Source organism: Pecten maximus, chromosome 18 (assembly GCF_902652985.1).
Source record: "Pecten maximus chromosome 18, xPecMax1.1, whole genome shotgun sequence".
Classification (NCBI taxonomy): Eukaryota; Metazoa; Mollusca; class Bivalvia; order Pectinida; family Pectinidae; genus Pecten; species Pecten maximus.
Window position 1 is genome coordinate 795,199 of NC_047032.1, and position 17,836 is coordinate 813,034.

General features: G+C 33.0%; 1 protein-coding gene across 2 annotated transcripts in view; it reads left to right on the forward strand.

Annotated features, from left to right (window-relative positions):
* Nucleotides 1-3,905: 3,905 nt before the first annotated feature.
* LOC117316113 (NPC intracellular cholesterol transporter 1-like) overlaps nucleotides 3,906-17,836 on the forward strand; it is a 45,811-nt gene continuing 31,880 nt past the window's right edge. Inside the window, exons 1-7 of one of the 2 annotated variants that reach the window (XM_033870608.1) lie at nucleotides 3,906-4,067; nucleotides 9,872-10,025; nucleotides 10,225-11,284; nucleotides 11,917-12,049; nucleotides 12,548-12,783; nucleotides 14,495-14,595; nucleotides 17,336-17,496. In XM_033870608.1, the coding sequence (XP_033726499.1) occupies nucleotides 4,008-4,067; nucleotides 9,872-10,025; nucleotides 10,225-11,284; nucleotides 11,917-12,049; nucleotides 12,548-12,783; nucleotides 14,495-14,595; nucleotides 17,336-17,496 (1,905 nt within the window). In that variant the 5' untranslated portion in view covers nucleotides 3,906-4,007. The remainder of the gene's footprint in view (nucleotides 4,068-9,871; nucleotides 10,026-10,224; nucleotides 11,285-11,916; nucleotides 12,050-12,547; nucleotides 12,784-14,494; nucleotides 14,596-17,335; nucleotides 17,497-17,836) is intronic. The other variant, XM_033870607.1, reaches the window with a different exon arrangement.

A 17,836-nucleotide genomic window follows, 5' to 3' on the forward strand; every position in this document is an offset into this window, starting at 1 on the left:
TGTCGGTGATGTATATATTAGAGTAGGTACCTGTGTCGGTGATGTATATATTAGAGTAGGTACCTGTGTCGGTGATGTATATATTAGAGTAGGTACCTGTGTCGGTGATGTATATATTAGAGTAGGTACCTGTGTCGGTGATGTATATATTAGAGTAGGTACCTGTGTCGGTGATGTATATATTAGAGTAGGTACCTGTGTCGGTGATGTATATATTAGAGTAGGTACCTGTGTCGGTGATGTATATATTAGAGTAGGTACCTGTGTCGGTGATGTATATATTAGAGTAGGTACCTGTGTCGGTGATGTATGTATCATATTACACAAGAAGAGCTAATGATTTTTGTCAAGTTAAGTGCCGAACTAATCTATATAAAGACTCTTTCTTACCCTTCTCTGTTGACTTATGGAATCCACTCCTCGACGACATAAAATATAGTTCCTCAATTACCCATCTTAAAGCATTCTTAAATACCGACACTCACTCTGTCCCTTAATACTATTACTACTGCAATAGCAGACACGGTCAAATTCATCATGCAAGGCTTCGAATGAACTGGAGCTCTGTAAACGATCATCTGTTTAGACGAAATTTAGTTGATAGTCCTCTTTGTTCATGTAAATTGTCTTCTGAAACTACTGAACATTTTCTCCTCTATTGTCCTAACTATCAACAGCTTAGAATCCAATGCTTTAGTCATCTAACCCCAACTATAGTTGTTAACATCTTACTGTATGGCAGTCAAGAAATACCAGATCACATGGACGAAATTATTTTTGATTGTGTACAAAGTTTCAACTTTCAGTCTAGACGCTTCTAAAAGTTCAAAATTATATCTTTTTTTATGCACTTATAATTAGTTAATGTACTAATAATAAGTTACTTGATACAATATGCACAGACCCAATGCCCCCTCTTCATATACGGAATTCGATGAATAAATCTGTCCTACCTTCAGCGTAAGCATTATCCCCAGCTCCTTTCAATCCCCTGCACCCTTTCTCTTTATATTCCATGCACATGTTAAAATGTAATTAAATGTTCTAAGTTATATATCCAAACAGCATTGTCAGTACTGTTCCATAGCTACTTTATGTCTATAAGGAGACAGATTTACACAAGTACTTAGTACTTGTTTCTGAATCCTTTTTGAAATTATATTGTATATATTATATTGCCATGTATTATTGAATAAAATAAAAGTTTAAACTATGTACTATGTTAGAGTAGGTACCTGTGTTGTCTGATATTGGATAATGATATAATATAACAACAAACGTCTGCTTACCTTTATGATATTTAATTGTTTTTTAAAAGTCAAATTGATTAATATTTTTATTTGAAGTTTGATGCATGCATACAATCTGCGAAAAAGAATCCTGATTATATGAAAATTTTATTTCTGATACGGGTTATATGTTACCGGTCTAAAAGTCGATAATTATTTGAAAGCAAGAGTGGATTTTTTTCTTTTCACGGTAGTTAAGAAGAAAAGCAGGCTTGGTGTAGTCAAATCTACCTTAGTGGTCAGCTGGGATTAATGGCCAGTTTTGTTCTGTGCCGTGTATTATTACAATTCTTGCGCATTTTTGCCGTTATTAAGTGTAGTAGCAATCAACTGTCCGTCAATTATTTAATAATGTACAAGCTTGATATCTAAAATGTATAATTTATTTGATTTTCCATCGCTGTAATGAACAGAACTTTATTGTATGTACTGATGAGCTGAAAAGGCTTATAGGGTTACTAAACATTGAAACAGCCGAAGGTAATAAAAGAACTGAAGTGAATTGAGTGTCCGGTGGCGATAATTGCCGGAATTCGTGTACAGAGGTACCGGCCAGGGTAGGGATTAGTTCAGGGGAGGGGTGAACTGTACTACATAAGTCTACCTGGGGACAAATCAAGAGGGACCTCCTACATACTTACTTGGAAACGAATATATACCAGTACTTTATTTTAAACTTTTGAAACAAAATTAATATGTTTAGTATACTCTGAAATGCTTTTAAATAAAAACTGATGAAATAAAAAATATGCAGTGATAACATGTGTAAAAAAAATACGTAAACCTGGGAAAACAGATTTTCTTTCGTATTTATACAGTGATATGTTTTTGCAAGAAGAATGTGCTTTTCTTTTCAAACACAGATGCGAATACGTACCACCGTGTAATCAATTAAAGGTCCCCTAAGCCCCAATTGGTCTTCCCGTATATTTGACCTGGTGCGAATGTAGGTTGATACAACATTGCCATCTACATTTGCAATGCTCCAATGATTGAGTACTACTGCTGTAGCAATTCGGAGGCCACTAAAGAGGCGTCATAATTACGGTGACGTTGGCACCTTTGAAATTCGGCGTGGCAGCGAAAGGGTTAATAACTGTATTGATTTGAACATTGAAGGTGTTTGTTAATAATATATTTTATGAGGCGTCTTATTAAATTGTTGTACATCTTCTACCTCGGTTATTGTCTTACAACTTAAACATCTCATTTTTCGATCAATATTGTTAAAACGACCAGTTTTAATCTCTAACAAATGCGCAAACATACCAGGTACGCAGTTTTGATAAACATATTCTTTGTTTCACAGGTGCAATGTATAAACTTGGTTAGGTAAAACTGAATGGAAAAATGGTCCACAATACATATTTACGTTATATATATATATTTCTCTCGGTACAACTACGAGAGGAAATTCAAATCTATATCTTCGGATCACCAACACATAGTGCATATGATACATTGTGCTAATAGATAGATTTTACCGAAACCTAAAGAACACATAGTGAACTCCGGGGGATCCTTTACACAGTGGAAGTACGTACAACTACGACAGGAAATTCAAATCTTTACTTCGGATCACCAACACATAGTGTATATGATACATTGTGCTAATTATTTGATGTATAACATATTAACACAACTGACGAAGGAAGACAACTTTATGACGCATGCCCTGATCATGACCGGCTTCGAACTCACGATCTACGGCACCAGAGACGTACATTTGTACAACACCCAATTGCCCGCAGCGTATTCTATATAACTTTTCTTCATTAATTGTTTAAGATAAGTGTTAAATATACATATCAAAAGTATAGAAACACTATCTTAGTTAACGTACTTATAGATACACAAAAACACCTATCTATCGGGTGATGTTTGTTTATATATGTATTTATGAACAGATGTCATATGATGGAGAATTTTTTTTTATCGAGAAACGTATACGTAGGCGGTGTCGATTTTTTGTCACCGGGTGCTTTCCTCCCTTCTCTAATGAACACCGATGGCATCATTTTTTTTACCGAATTTTAAACTTATTTATTGGAAGTACAATTGCCATGATCCACCTTAAAATATAGGTTGAAATTCGACTGGACTTTTTGGACGTAATGCAGAATATTGGACATTCGGTTTTGGGGCGAATCGTCTGGCATCTTTTTGTTTAAGGTTTGACATTTCCTGGACCAGCTACTTTAATTTAAACCGAACCAGCCAAATACTATTATGCCTAGCTTACTAAACATGTGAACTTCGCTCTACGCCACATGCATGCTTTGCATGATTCAATAATGCTGGTGAATCGGAAGCACATGCCACCCTAAAGCTAAATAGGCCTATACTTATTTATGTTAGCTATGGGGCGCGCCATCTTTGTTGAGTTAATTTAAGGAATTAATTACAATAAAACATCCCGGAAGATCTAGACGCTACACATATACTTTAAATATGATGTATACTTATCTATATTATATGAAGGTATTACTAAGATAAGAACACATTACAAATGAACGTGCTCCGAATTTCTAAAGGACTGTGATTGGGTTTCGTTTCGTTATGAAACATCATTCCTATATATTATTTTTGCAGTCACATGATCGTACGATGTTGGGTAAGTAACGAACCACACAGGCTGAATCACACACTGTGTACACAGCCGGGTCACATCCGTATTATATATATGTGACAGCAAAAACTTCATGATCAAATCGTGTGATGATGAAGACGACCATGGACGTGGCTTGGATAATTCTGCTTGCAACTTTAAGTTTACAGGTGAGCATAAAAACTGTAATGTGAAAATAGGTTAACGTTACATAAGACCATTCATTAACATCGAATACAGATCTGTGTTTTTGGGGAGAGCGATCGAGTAAATACTGGGTCCATTTGCAACAACACTTTAAGTTAATCAGTTTGGCAATGTCTTATATAGTGGATTATCATTTTGTCTTGATGATGGTTCTGAATGAGAAGTGTACTGTCACAATTGCACAGTATGAGTATCAGTGATACAAATTTAAATTATCTTCATTTCTGAAGAAGCTGGTTGCTTCGATTTCCTTGTATTTCTTTCATTATCATTTGTTAATTTTGTAGTAATGTTAATTAGTATAATTATTTGTATTTGACTGACCACCACCTTGATACTATTTAAACATGGCTGATTGTTTGGACTGTCACATAATTGTATATGGACCTTGCTCTATCACTTATGTCAGTACACACTACAGGACATGTGACACTTGTGTAATACACAGGTCCTTAACAATACATGATGTCAGTATTGTTTACCATTGACAGATCTCGTCTCCTTCAATACAATATATATGTCAGGTTTTATACTGTTCTTATAAATTAGGGTTTTCTCAGATTATGGGTCATTCTACATAAATAGTTTGAATGGACTTCAAGAAAATAAGCACTTTTATTTGTTTCAATAATGCAAACTCTATAAAGTCTATATAATATAGTATTTAGAACTAGAAGCAGTATTAAACTCTCTAAATCTGTATACCATATTTATCCATAAAGAAATCCCTGCTCCTCTCTTCATTATTTTAGAAACATCAATTTAAAAAAAAATCACTTTGGACTTATTTGGGAATAAAGAGGACACAAAAGATGTACCAGGGAAGGGGGTTCTGAATATATATATATCAAAACTAGTTATAAATATGAGTTATTGCTGAACATATCATTATTCAGGTTGAACTTCCTTCTCATTTACAGAACACAATGTAAAAATGCACTGTGATCCATTTGAACACTTTTTAATCAATAAAATATCAGTTTAGAAAAGAAACATTTATTATACACATAATAATTACATATAATTATTTAGAATTTGTCTTTCACAGCTGTAATGTCGATATGATGTTAAAATATATACCTAACTGTATTTGGGCTATAAACTCACATGTACATGTTTTGTCGGTCTCAGACATATCAGATCTGGTAAATATTGTGGAAATGAAGGGAAAAAAGAATAACAGACGATTTTCCTGTTTGGTTGAACTTTTGAGTGAATATTTCTTGAAAATTGCTCTGTACACCTATAATATATTGGTGATATGGACATTAAGAATGAAACCTGAACAGGTGTCTCAGCCAGATATAGTGACCTAGAATACGTGAATGAGTGAGGAATGGGTCACCCCATCTGTCGCACCTAGATACCCAGTGTCAACAACATGGCTGCCTAGCTCCTGTGGAATGTCTTCTGATGGCATTAGCCAGCCCACGCATGTGTATCGGGAATTGAATTCAATATCATTAAAACTGATGAAATTCACTTATAAAAATAGACATCATATTCACTTATAAAAATAGACATCATATTACCAGGAAGACGTTTTGGTAGGACCTCCAATTTGTATTTATAACTTCGCAGGGTTTCACATGGAAACTTTTGAATATTTTCACAGATATCATATTTGTGACAGTGTGTGCAATAAAGTATTCCACATGTAGACTTGCATTTTGAAATTAGTCTAAAATCTAAACGTTGTACCCCTTACCCCCAGGTACACATCAATGTGCTATTAAATTCCTAGAACATCCGATTGACACCAGATTTTTAATGGAGAGTTTTCCTGAAATTTTTAGCTTACTTAATATTAATAATATAAAGTTTGAAAAAATAAATTATGATGTTTAACCACAGACATATAATGCTACACTGACATTGAACCAAGGACCTTCATAATGAAGTTCATTTTCCACACAATTATTCTCCAAATTTCAGAGATAAAAACAACAATATATATATATAGTTTCTGTTTTTCAAAAGTACAGATTTATATAAAGTATACCAGCTAAATTTATAAAGAAGGGGCTTCTGTCCGGGGGGGGCTTTTGTCCTAGGGGCAAATGTCCAGGGGGGGCTTTTGTCCTACACTCCATTTCATTTGTCACAGAAGTATCAAGGGTCAAAACATGTCAAAAAGACATGCCATCTTCAACCTAACAATTAAATCACATTCATCAAAAAACAAAAATCTGTATGTACCTGGGCCCCACACATGTAATGTGATCTGTATGTACCCCCACACATATAATATGATCTGTATGACGTACCCCCCACACATGTAATATGATCTGTATGTACCCCCACACGTATAATGTGATCTGTATGTACCCCCACACATATAATGTGATCTGTATGTACCCCCACACATGTAATATGATCTGTATGTACCCCCACACATGTAATATGATCTGTATGTACCCCCACACATATAATGTGATCTGTATGTACCCCCACACATGTAATATGATCTGTATGTACCCCCACACATATAATGTGATCTGTATGTACCCCCACACATATAATGTGATCTGTATGTACCCCCACACATGTAATATGATCTGTATGTACCCCCACACATATAATGTGATCTGTATGTACCCCCACACATATAATGTGATCTGTATGTACCCCCCACACATATAATGTGATCTGTATGTACCCCCACACATGTAATATGATCTGTATGTACCCCCACACGTATAATGTGATCTGTATGTACCCCCACACATATAATGTGATCTGTATGTACCCCCCCCCCCCCCCACCCCCCCCCCCCCCCCCACCCACCCCCCCCCCCCCCCCCCCCCCCCAACAATTAAATCACGTTCATCAAAACACAAAAATCTGTATGTATGTTGGTGAACAGACAGTTGTTATTTATCAGTGATTTTGATGTACAGGAAGTTACAACACCAAAGGTTTGTCGGCTGATTGTGGGTTTAGTTTGAAAATATACATTAACTCTTATCATAGCTAGCTTCAGTATAATAGTATACGTATTGATGAGAAATACTCGACAGTTAGGATCGTTATTACTGTATATAATTGATCATTAATATTCACGATAAACCTCATCAAGGAAATTGTTGTTATTATTTTCTTCATTACTGTAAGAAATATTTTTTTAACAAGACTGTAATAAATCCAGTAAGTCGATCACTCCATCAGACAGAGGCACAGCTTTAAACTATTAAAGCAATATCTATTGTATAAAGGTCTACAATTATGAATGTTTTGAAGCTTGAGATTTTTGCCAAAGATTTGTTATAAAGTTTTTGTAATGTATTTTGGTAACCTAATCCAGGTAGGGTGATAAATGTAAGCCAGGTCCCATTTTCATTAAGCATGAAATCTTATGAAATAGCTGGTTTAGGATGGGACCTTAGTTTTCCCCTTGATCTTGTTTTTAAATAAGGGAATTGGAAAGGAAATTTTCATGAATAAACTCCAGATATATATTGGGAAATTGCAATTGGCTTTGATAAGAAATACCTGGTATGTAATTTCATTTGTTTTTGTGCCTATTATCAGTCCCAAAAATTAAAGCCCTTAGAAAAAGTCCTGCAAACCATTTCATTTCCTCAATATCAGATCTATAGAGGTATGGGGTAAATTGACTATGTAATACAGGTACATGTACAGGTAATGAAACAGCTGATACAACAGCTGATGTCTCCAGTTTACACAGGTGACTACACGTGAGGACGTGGAAGTCAGCTAGGAGCCATTGTTAATTACCTGGAGATAAATATGCATCCCATTCAACATATTAACTTTTATTGACTTCAAGAAATCAATAAAAGAAGTCTTTATTAATCAAATTAATATAATAAAAAACTACTTTTGCAAACTATAACAACAGGACTATTTATTGATAAACATTCTGATTTATTCAATACTAAGATTTATATAAGATCTTTTATCACAGTAGGCAGTCATTGTTCGTACGACTGTACTGATTTGGTTTGGGGTCAGGTCATCATCAGGTGTTTTATCGGCTGTTTACCCATGTATCTAGTGACGATAAACAGCCGAGACTCTGGATTCTCGGGTGTTATCAGGAAATTTCTCGATAACCTTGATCAATGTATAATCAGCAGCACTGCGTTAAGCTCTAATCTTTATAGGGGAATATACGCATATACGCAATCCGTGCACGTATTGCTAACGTGCTTATAAACAGTAGCTAGAGACTTATTTTTATAGTTATAAGTATACATTATATCTGTAATCAAAACCCCTCCCTAAGTCAGTATATTGATTGAAATTAAATTTGATATATATATATATTGAAACAACAACATGTAAATAAACAATATTGATCAGTATTTCGTCATATTGGGAATTTTCTTTTGTATTCTGGCTTTGAGAACACTAACTTAAATTTTCTGGTGTATTTTGTTGATTATTGGTTAGTTTTGGTCAATTTTTTTAATCAATCCAGGATCGATTTTCATAGAGAACAAAATATATGTATATATACTCTTCCAATAACAGTACTTATTAGTCCCCTACCGGTGAAACCGGGGGGACTATAGGTTTTGCCTGCGGCTGTCTGTCCGTCCGTCCGGTTAAAGTTTTGGTTAAAGTTTTATAATGGCACACCATTCACTTAATAATGGTATTAGGATGCTGATTCTTTGCATAGAGGTTCGTTGGGTGTGTGGCATTACTTTTGAATGGATAAAACTGAAAACAGTATTTTCATTTTTTGAAAATTTTGGCATATTATGGACTTAACTGTTTTCTCTGTATTGAATGCTTCACTGATATGAGATTCTTTTGGAATAAAATCAGTGTACTACTATGCTGTGCTATGCAGAATTATGTTTATATTTCAATTTAAGGCTTTTATTACACATTTCAATTTAAATTGAAATAATTCACTTTAGATTCCTTTACTCTGTATACAGTAGACTTAATACCTGAATATCTTTTAGGGCCAGGAAACATTGTTTATTCAACCCAATAAAGTTGAATTTACACATTTTTTTGGAGTGAACTTATTTTCATAAAATTATCATGTTTAAGTTTTGGCTAAACTTTTTTACTCAAACTTGGCTAAAGGTTTAACTTGGCGGCACCGGTAGGGGACATGTATTGGTATATAGTTACGTAAATAGCAATACTCACAGAATGCTTGTTGAATATATAATGGAGGTATCATGATCACACAAGTTTTATCCTCAATCTCATATCCATTGTCACCAACATCTTCCGTGTTTGAAGGAAGATATCTTATTGTATTTTCATTTTTAATTGGAGTTCAATCATAGCAATCATGACAATTTATTTTACAAAGATAAATTTTCCACCGATTTGTGTATGTTAAATTACTGTACCAGGTTATAATTAGTTGGTGTTACAAAGATAAATTTTTCACCGATTTGTGTATGAAAGATAAATTTTTCACCGATTTGTGTATGAAAGATAAATTTTTCACCGATTTGTGTACGAAAGATTAATTTTTCACCGATTTGTGGATGAAAAATGAATTTTTCACCGATTTGCAAGATACATTTTTCACCGATTTGTGTATGAAAGATAAATTTTTCACCGATTTGTATGAAAGATACATTTTTGACTGATTTGTGTATGATTACTGTACCAGGTTGGTGTTACAAAGATACATTTTTGACTGATTTGTGTATGATTACTGTACCAGGTTGGTGTTACAAAGATACATTTTTGACTGATTTGTGTATGATTACTGTACCAGGTTGGTGTTACAAAGATACATTTTTCACCGATTTGTTTACTGTACCAGGTGGGTGTGGGGAGATCGGATTGTATCTGGTATGACGAATGCAAGGACAGCAGTACTGGAAAACAGAATTGTGCCTACAATGGCACGGCCAAACCACTCACAGATCCCAAGGCTTTACAGCGACTGAAACACTACTGTCCAGGCTTATATAAAGGTAATGAACCGGTCAGACTCGGTTGGGTAACATATTTTTATTTCACTTTTTAAAGAAACTAAATGATAAAATTTTCTTGATACATGTTGTTATCAAATGAAATAATTAAGTTAACGTCTATGATAATTATAATGTACACATTTAGCAATTGCAGTTTTGAATTCTGTGAAAAGATTTTCCAATCCATCTTATTTACTAGGTCCTGATGACACTAAGACTTGCTGCAGTCCCAACCAGATGTATACCATTGAGAAAAACATGGGTCTTCCTGAGCAATTGTTGCGTCGCTGTCCATCATGTTACTATAATTTCCTGGAAATCTACTGCTTTTTGACCTGTAATCCTATGATGAGTGACTCAGTTTCTGTCAAACAATATTCCGATAACTACACTGTCGTAGAATCGGTTAACTATGTCATGTCTAAGGACTTTGCTTTTGGAATGTACAATTCTTGCAAAAATGTTGAAATGCCGAGCGCTAATGAGTTAGCATTGAACATGTTCTGTGGGCGTACCGCTGACAAGTGCACACCTTACAACTGGCTTCAGTATATGGGCGAAACCTCTAATGGACATACTCCTTTTGAGATTGACTTCTACATTCAAGATGTTCCTTGGGTATCTCCCACCAACATATCTAGTGTTCCCATGAACTCAACAATCACACCATGTCATAAAAAGTATGGGAACGAATCAGCATGCAGTTGTCAGGACTGCGAGGCTAGCTGTGCACCAATTCCTCCGATCCCACCTCCGGCCGTGGAACCTAAAATCCTTGGAATCGATGCCTGGTACTTTATAACAGCATGTTGTTACCTGGTTTTCTTCATTATTTTTGGAATCTCTGTTATGTGGCATAATATCATGACAAGAAACGCGTTTGGAATTTATACAGCAGAAGAGCAAGCACATTCGGTGGAGGAGGATGTCTATAGAGTCAATGGAGACAGCCATGCGCGAAGGAAGAAGAAGAAAATTATGAAACGATCTGACCAGCTACCAGCAGTTCAGAAAGAGGATATAAACTGTCTTGAAAAAATGGGAGAAAAGATGGAATCTTTCCTACAAAGGTCTTTCCAGAGGTGGGGCACGTTCTGTGCTAGGCATCCAATCGTTGTATTAATAGTGGGAGTGATCTTGGGTGGAGCACTTTGTGCTGGCATTCCTTTACTCAAGGTTACAACTAATCCTGTTGAGTTGTGGTCATCCAAGACAAGCACAGCAAGGACACAGAAGGAATACTTCGACTCTCATTTCGGGTATTGAATTCTTACTTAATTTTTGTGTCGCCTTAAAGAGGTGACATATAGGTATTACTATGCGTCGTCGCCTTCAAATCCTAGCTTGCTGTGCAGACACACATCCACTTCCGTGGAATTCTTGTTATAGAAAGTTCACGATTGTTATGCCCCGTACAACTTAGTCGGGCTTACTGTTTTACCATATCTATCCCGCTAGTGCAATACGTTTTTAGCAAGTTTTTTAGGCTATTTGAGAGGGTGAAAATAAAGTGGGTAGATGGAACAATCTAGTTCCATGTTTCTACTATTAGTTTTGTTTCCCCTGGGATTTAAGGTATGAGCTTCCTGCTTGTCAACTTAAACAAATCTGACCCTTCATTGATGTCCTATAGTTTGAGAATATATAACAATTTTTTCAAATATGAAAAGTTCATTAATATTTAAATTGTTTTTAAATATTATCCATGCAGCTTTGAATCTTAAGGGCTATTTTTCACTAAGTAGCTATATATATATAGCTAGCTACCTTAATTCAGACTATAAACTTTTCCACTGAACTTCACAGACTTGTTTAAAAAATGTTGTGACCAATCTGAAACATTTATTTTGGAATTTCCTTTAAGATTGTGTCAATATATATTTTTTTCCAGTCCATTCTACCGAACAGAACAGTTGATCATCACTCGGCCAAACAACAACAGCTATGTCAATCACAAGTTACCCCCACCCAGTATCGCATACACAAACTACTCCAACTTATTCGACAATGCTTTCCTTCACCAGGTATGTATAGAAAAGAAAGTCCAATGCCTTAGTGCATTTACCAAAATCACTTTCTTTGCTAAGTGAGAAGATTTAGCGGTAAATGTTATCAAGATCACAACATGATTTCTATGTTAATTAACATCATATTATTGTGCTCTCCCTGTTAAACCAGTTGAGTGTAATTCCCTTATTGTTGCACCCACATATTTCTAGTTTCCACATGTACAAATGCCATTGTCTACACCTTTCATTTTCTGATCAATACAAGAAGAGCTAGAATTTTGCAGTTATATTGAAAATTTAAGAAAACCTCTCTACATCAAAAATATTTTTATTCTGCCTAAATCCGAGTTATTTTTGTACGCTTCACTTTTGAAAATCTTTATCACTAATTAATCTGGTGATGCTGTACTCATCAATACCTGGTTTACGTCGTGGAAGTTATCAACATTTCTGATGTGTTGATCATGATGATGCAGCAAGTTAAGTTTTATCAAATTTTTATCAAATTTCCAGTTGTTAGATCTGCAACTTCAAATATCAAACATCACAGCAACCTATGAAAACCGAACAATTCGTTTAGAAGATATCTGCTTCCAACCTCTGTCTCCGGACAACAAAGGGTGTACAATTCAGAGTCCTCTAGAGTATTGGCAGGAGAGCCATGAAAACCTGGACGCCGTCGTATGGGAAACCATTTACCATTTCAATATCAAAGCCAACTATCTTGATCATGCCGAGTACTGTATCAGGTAATTATAAGCTGTTAATTGGTCATTGTCATAAAAAAAGTTAATTAATGTTGTATATTTACATTCTGTGTTGCATTTGTCTATATGTCGTTAGTAAACCAAATTGTATTCATGAGACTGTATACTACAATTTACAGTGATTTGGTCAGTGAAGGAATATTACAGCTCCAGGTGTTGTAGGTTTAACAATGGCCGCCAGTTACTTTCGGCCTAGAGAGCTTTCGAATGCTAGCATTTATTAACAGAAGCCACAACAAAAAATAAAGCAATGTCACAAGTTATGAGAGTATAATTTTATAATACTAAAAATGTAGTCAACACGAAATTACTATAAGCGCCATTCTTGATCTATACGAAATTATCAAATTGTCAATGTCGTCACACTCACAGGGGCTCGTTTCCAAATTTTCAGAAATGAAAGACACGACAACATTAAAAGTCAAGTATTTATAAAAAAAAAATCTTGTAAAAAAAATCGGGAGTATCGACATAGTTTCCGGTTGTGTATGTATATGCCTACTGGATTTTAGGTTTGTGATTATTCACTGATAACAAAGGCCTACCTTACAAAATCGAGCCCCTGTGAAGTTGAAAATCGTCTGCTAAGTTAGCAACACTGATGTGACCGGTCAGACTGGAATCTGTTTCGAACGAAATATCCTTGGAATCGTTTTCACCTACTATCAAGACAACTATCATTAAGAATTAAGAGCTGTTATTCGTCTGAAAATAACGTAAATCCAGTCAATACCAGAAACATAAGTGTTTCCGAGGAATCGAGTCTGTCCTGTGCAATGCCCGTTCAACACCGCATCACTTCTAAATGTTAATCGTACATCATTGCGCATAAAAACGGTTTCGATTTTAAACAATCAGAAATTATGTAATTATGAACAATTTGACGAGACCTACACACATATATGAAATATAAAATAAAGCCTAATTTGTGCAAAAACCACTTTATGTGTTTGCTATTAATAACGTCATGAGGGACTATATCATTTTTTCTGGAAATTTCGCTGTTCCAGTATTTGAACTTGATGACGTCAGTGATAGAGTAAGCGGCAAATTTAAACGTGTCATAACCTACAGTCAATAAAAAATCTTTATGAATGTAAATATAAGCATTGAACTGTTACGAAATGGTAGTATACAGTCGATATGAATACAATTTGGGTGACAGATAAATATTTCATGTCGCCCTAACGGGCGACATTCTATTTATCTGTCACCCAAATTGTATTCATATCGACTGTATACTACCATTTCGTAACAGTTCAATGCTTAAATGTAAGTATTTTTTCTGTGCATTATTTTTTTGCAGATGAATAAAAAAAAATTAAAATTTTCATCTCTGAACTGTAAAATTTTTACCAAAAATTTTGGAATTTGGACTAGATGTTTGCTATTTATTGTACCATATCATTGTGTCATTTTGAAGTAGTAGAAGGCATACAAGGCTACCTTAGTCAAATCTAGATATTTGTTTCTGAATGTTACGATTATGAAATGCATGTTCGTTACAATTTCTACATCAATTTCTACATAGTCTATAAAATATAATATGTTTTGTTACCAGATTATTGTATCTCGGCATGCTTTAGATTTTGATTATCTAGTTTGAGTTTGATATGCCTCTTTCTGTGAACGATCTTCTTGTCTGGTGTTGTTTGGCCCACAATTATTTAACTGTGGAGTACATGAATTTCAGTGCGCCAGCTACAACATGGGATACCACAGGTCTTAACCAATCATGTCTCTCCGTCAGTGGTCAGCCGGTCTTTCCATGGGTCGTCATGGGTGGATTTGATGGTTTGTACTCAATTCTTTGACCTGTAAATACTTACAAATACACGATGTTATCATGCTGCATATAGTATTGCCCAAATATAAAAAAACTACATAATTACTATACTGTATATAACACCCAAAATATAAAAAAACTACATAATTACTATACTGTATATAACACCCAAAATATAAAAAACTACATAATTACTATACTGTATATAACACCCGAAATATAACAAACTACATAATTACTATACTGTATATAACACCCGAAATATAAAAAAACTACATAATTACTATACTGTATATAACACCCGAAATATAAAAAACTACACAATAACTATACTGTATATAACACCAGAAATATAAAAAAAACTACATAATTACTATACTGTATATAACACCCGAAATATAACAAACTACATAATTACTATACTGTATATAACACCCAAAATATAAAAAAAACTACATAATTACTATACTGTATATAACACCCAAAATATAAAAAACTACATAATTACTATACTGTATATAACACCAGAAATATAAAAAACTACATAATTACTATACTGTATATAACACCCAAAATATAAAAAAAACTACATAATTACTATACTGTATATAACACCAGAAATATAAAAAAACTACATAATTACTATACTGTATATAACACCAGAAATATAAAAAACTACATAATTACTATACTGTATATAACACCCAAAATATAAAAAAAATACATAATTACTATACTGTATATAACACCCAAAATATAAAAAACTACATAATTACTATACTGTATATAACACCCAAAATATAAAAAAAAATACATAATTATTATACTGTATATAACACCCAAAATATAAAAAACTACATAATTACTATACTGTATATAACACCCAAAATATAAAAAACTACATAATTACTATACTGTATATAACACCAGAAATATAAAAAAACTACATAATTACTATACTGTATATAACACCCAAAATATAAAAAAACTACATAATTACTATACTGTATATAACACCAGAAATATAAAAAAACTACATAATTACTATACTGTATATAACACCAGAAATATAAAAAAAACTACATAATTACTATACTGTATATAACACCCAAAATATAAAAAACTACATAATTACTATACTGTATATAACACCAGAAATATAAAAAAACTACATAATTACTATACTGTATATAACACCCGAAATATAAAAAAACTACATAATTACTATACTGTATATAACACCCGAAATATAAAAAAACTACATAATTACTATACTGTATATAACACCCAAAATATAAAAAAAACTACATAATTACTACACTGTATATAACACCAGAAATGTAAAAAAACTACATAATTACTATACTGTATATAACACCCGAAATATAACAAACTACATAATTACTATACTGTATATAGCACCCGAAATATAAAAAACTACATAATTACTATACTGTATATAACACCCGAAATATAACAAACTACATAATTACTATACTGTATATAACACCCGAAATATAACAAACTACATAATTACTATACTGTATATAACACCCAAAATATAAAAAAAAACTACATAATTACTATACTGTATATAACACCTGAAATATAACAAACTACATAATTACTATACTGTATATAACACCTGAAATATAACAAACTACATAATTACTATACTGTATATAACACCCGAAATATAAAAAACTACATAATTACTATACTGTATATAACACCAGAAATATAAAAAACTACATAATTACTATACTGTATATAACACCCAAAATATAAAAAAACTACATAATTACTATACTGTATATAACACCTGAAATATAACAAACTACATAATTACTATACTGTATATAACACCAGAAATATAACAAACTACATAATTACTATACTGTATATAACACCCAAAATATAAAAAAACTACATAATTACTATACTGTATATAACACCCGAAATATAGCAAACTACATAATTACTATACTGTATATAACACCCAAAATATAAAAATCTACATAATTACTATACTGTATATAACACCCGAAATATAAAAAAAACTACATAATTACTATACTGTATATAACACCGGAAATATAAAAAACTACATAATTACTATACTGTATATAACACCAGAAATATAAAAAAACTACATAATTACTATACTGTATATAACACCCGAAATATAACAAACTACATAATTACTATACTGTATATAACACCCAAAATATAAAAAACTACATAATTACTATACTGTATATAACACCCGAAATATAAAAAAAACTACATAATTACTATACTGTATATAACACCCGAAATATAAAAAACTACATAATTACTATACTGTATATAACACCCGAAATATAAAAAAACTACATAATTACTATACTGTATATAACACCCGAAATATAAAAAACTACATAATTACTATACTGTATATAACACCCGAAATATAAAAAACTACATAATTGCTATACTGTATATAACACCCGAAATATAAAAAAAACTACATAATTACTATACTGTATATAACACCCGAAATATAAAAAACTACATAATTACTATACTGTATATAACACCAGAAATGTAAAAAAAACTACATAATTACTATACTGTATATAACACCTGAAATAAAACCAAAAAATCACCATTTAATAGGTAATACGTTCTTTTGATTTTGACTTTTGAGATTTTTTTATATCAACTGCTTATAATCGTATATTATTTTACTGATGTCCAATTCCACAGATAACGACTACAAATCAGCAACTGCCTTTGTTATCACTTTTGTTGTCAACAACCATCATGACGAGTCACTAAATGGACCAGCAGAGGCTTGGGAGAAAGAGTTTATCAGTTTCATGAAAAATTTCTCTAGTCCAAACATGACCATTGCCTTCACCTCAGAGGTAAGTCTTCATTTTTTCAAGCAAATTTTTAAATTTCAAAATGTAGTTGATTGTAATTTGTAGATAAATAATGTCAGTTGTGTTTATGTACACTGTAACTGAGCTGTTAACAAAATGATAGAAGAAAGAAAATGTGTAGATTCCGACAAAAACCAGACTTAAGAGTTCTTGTGTTGCCAATTTTCCCCAAACATAAGAAGGATACTTTGTGAAAGTCCCTGTATAGAGCACTTTGAAACTAGAGCATGTTTCCATCATCGTACTGGAAAGGTTTGATTGAAAACAATTTTAAAATAATTTTAAATATAACCTTAAAATATTTCAAAATAATAAACAGATG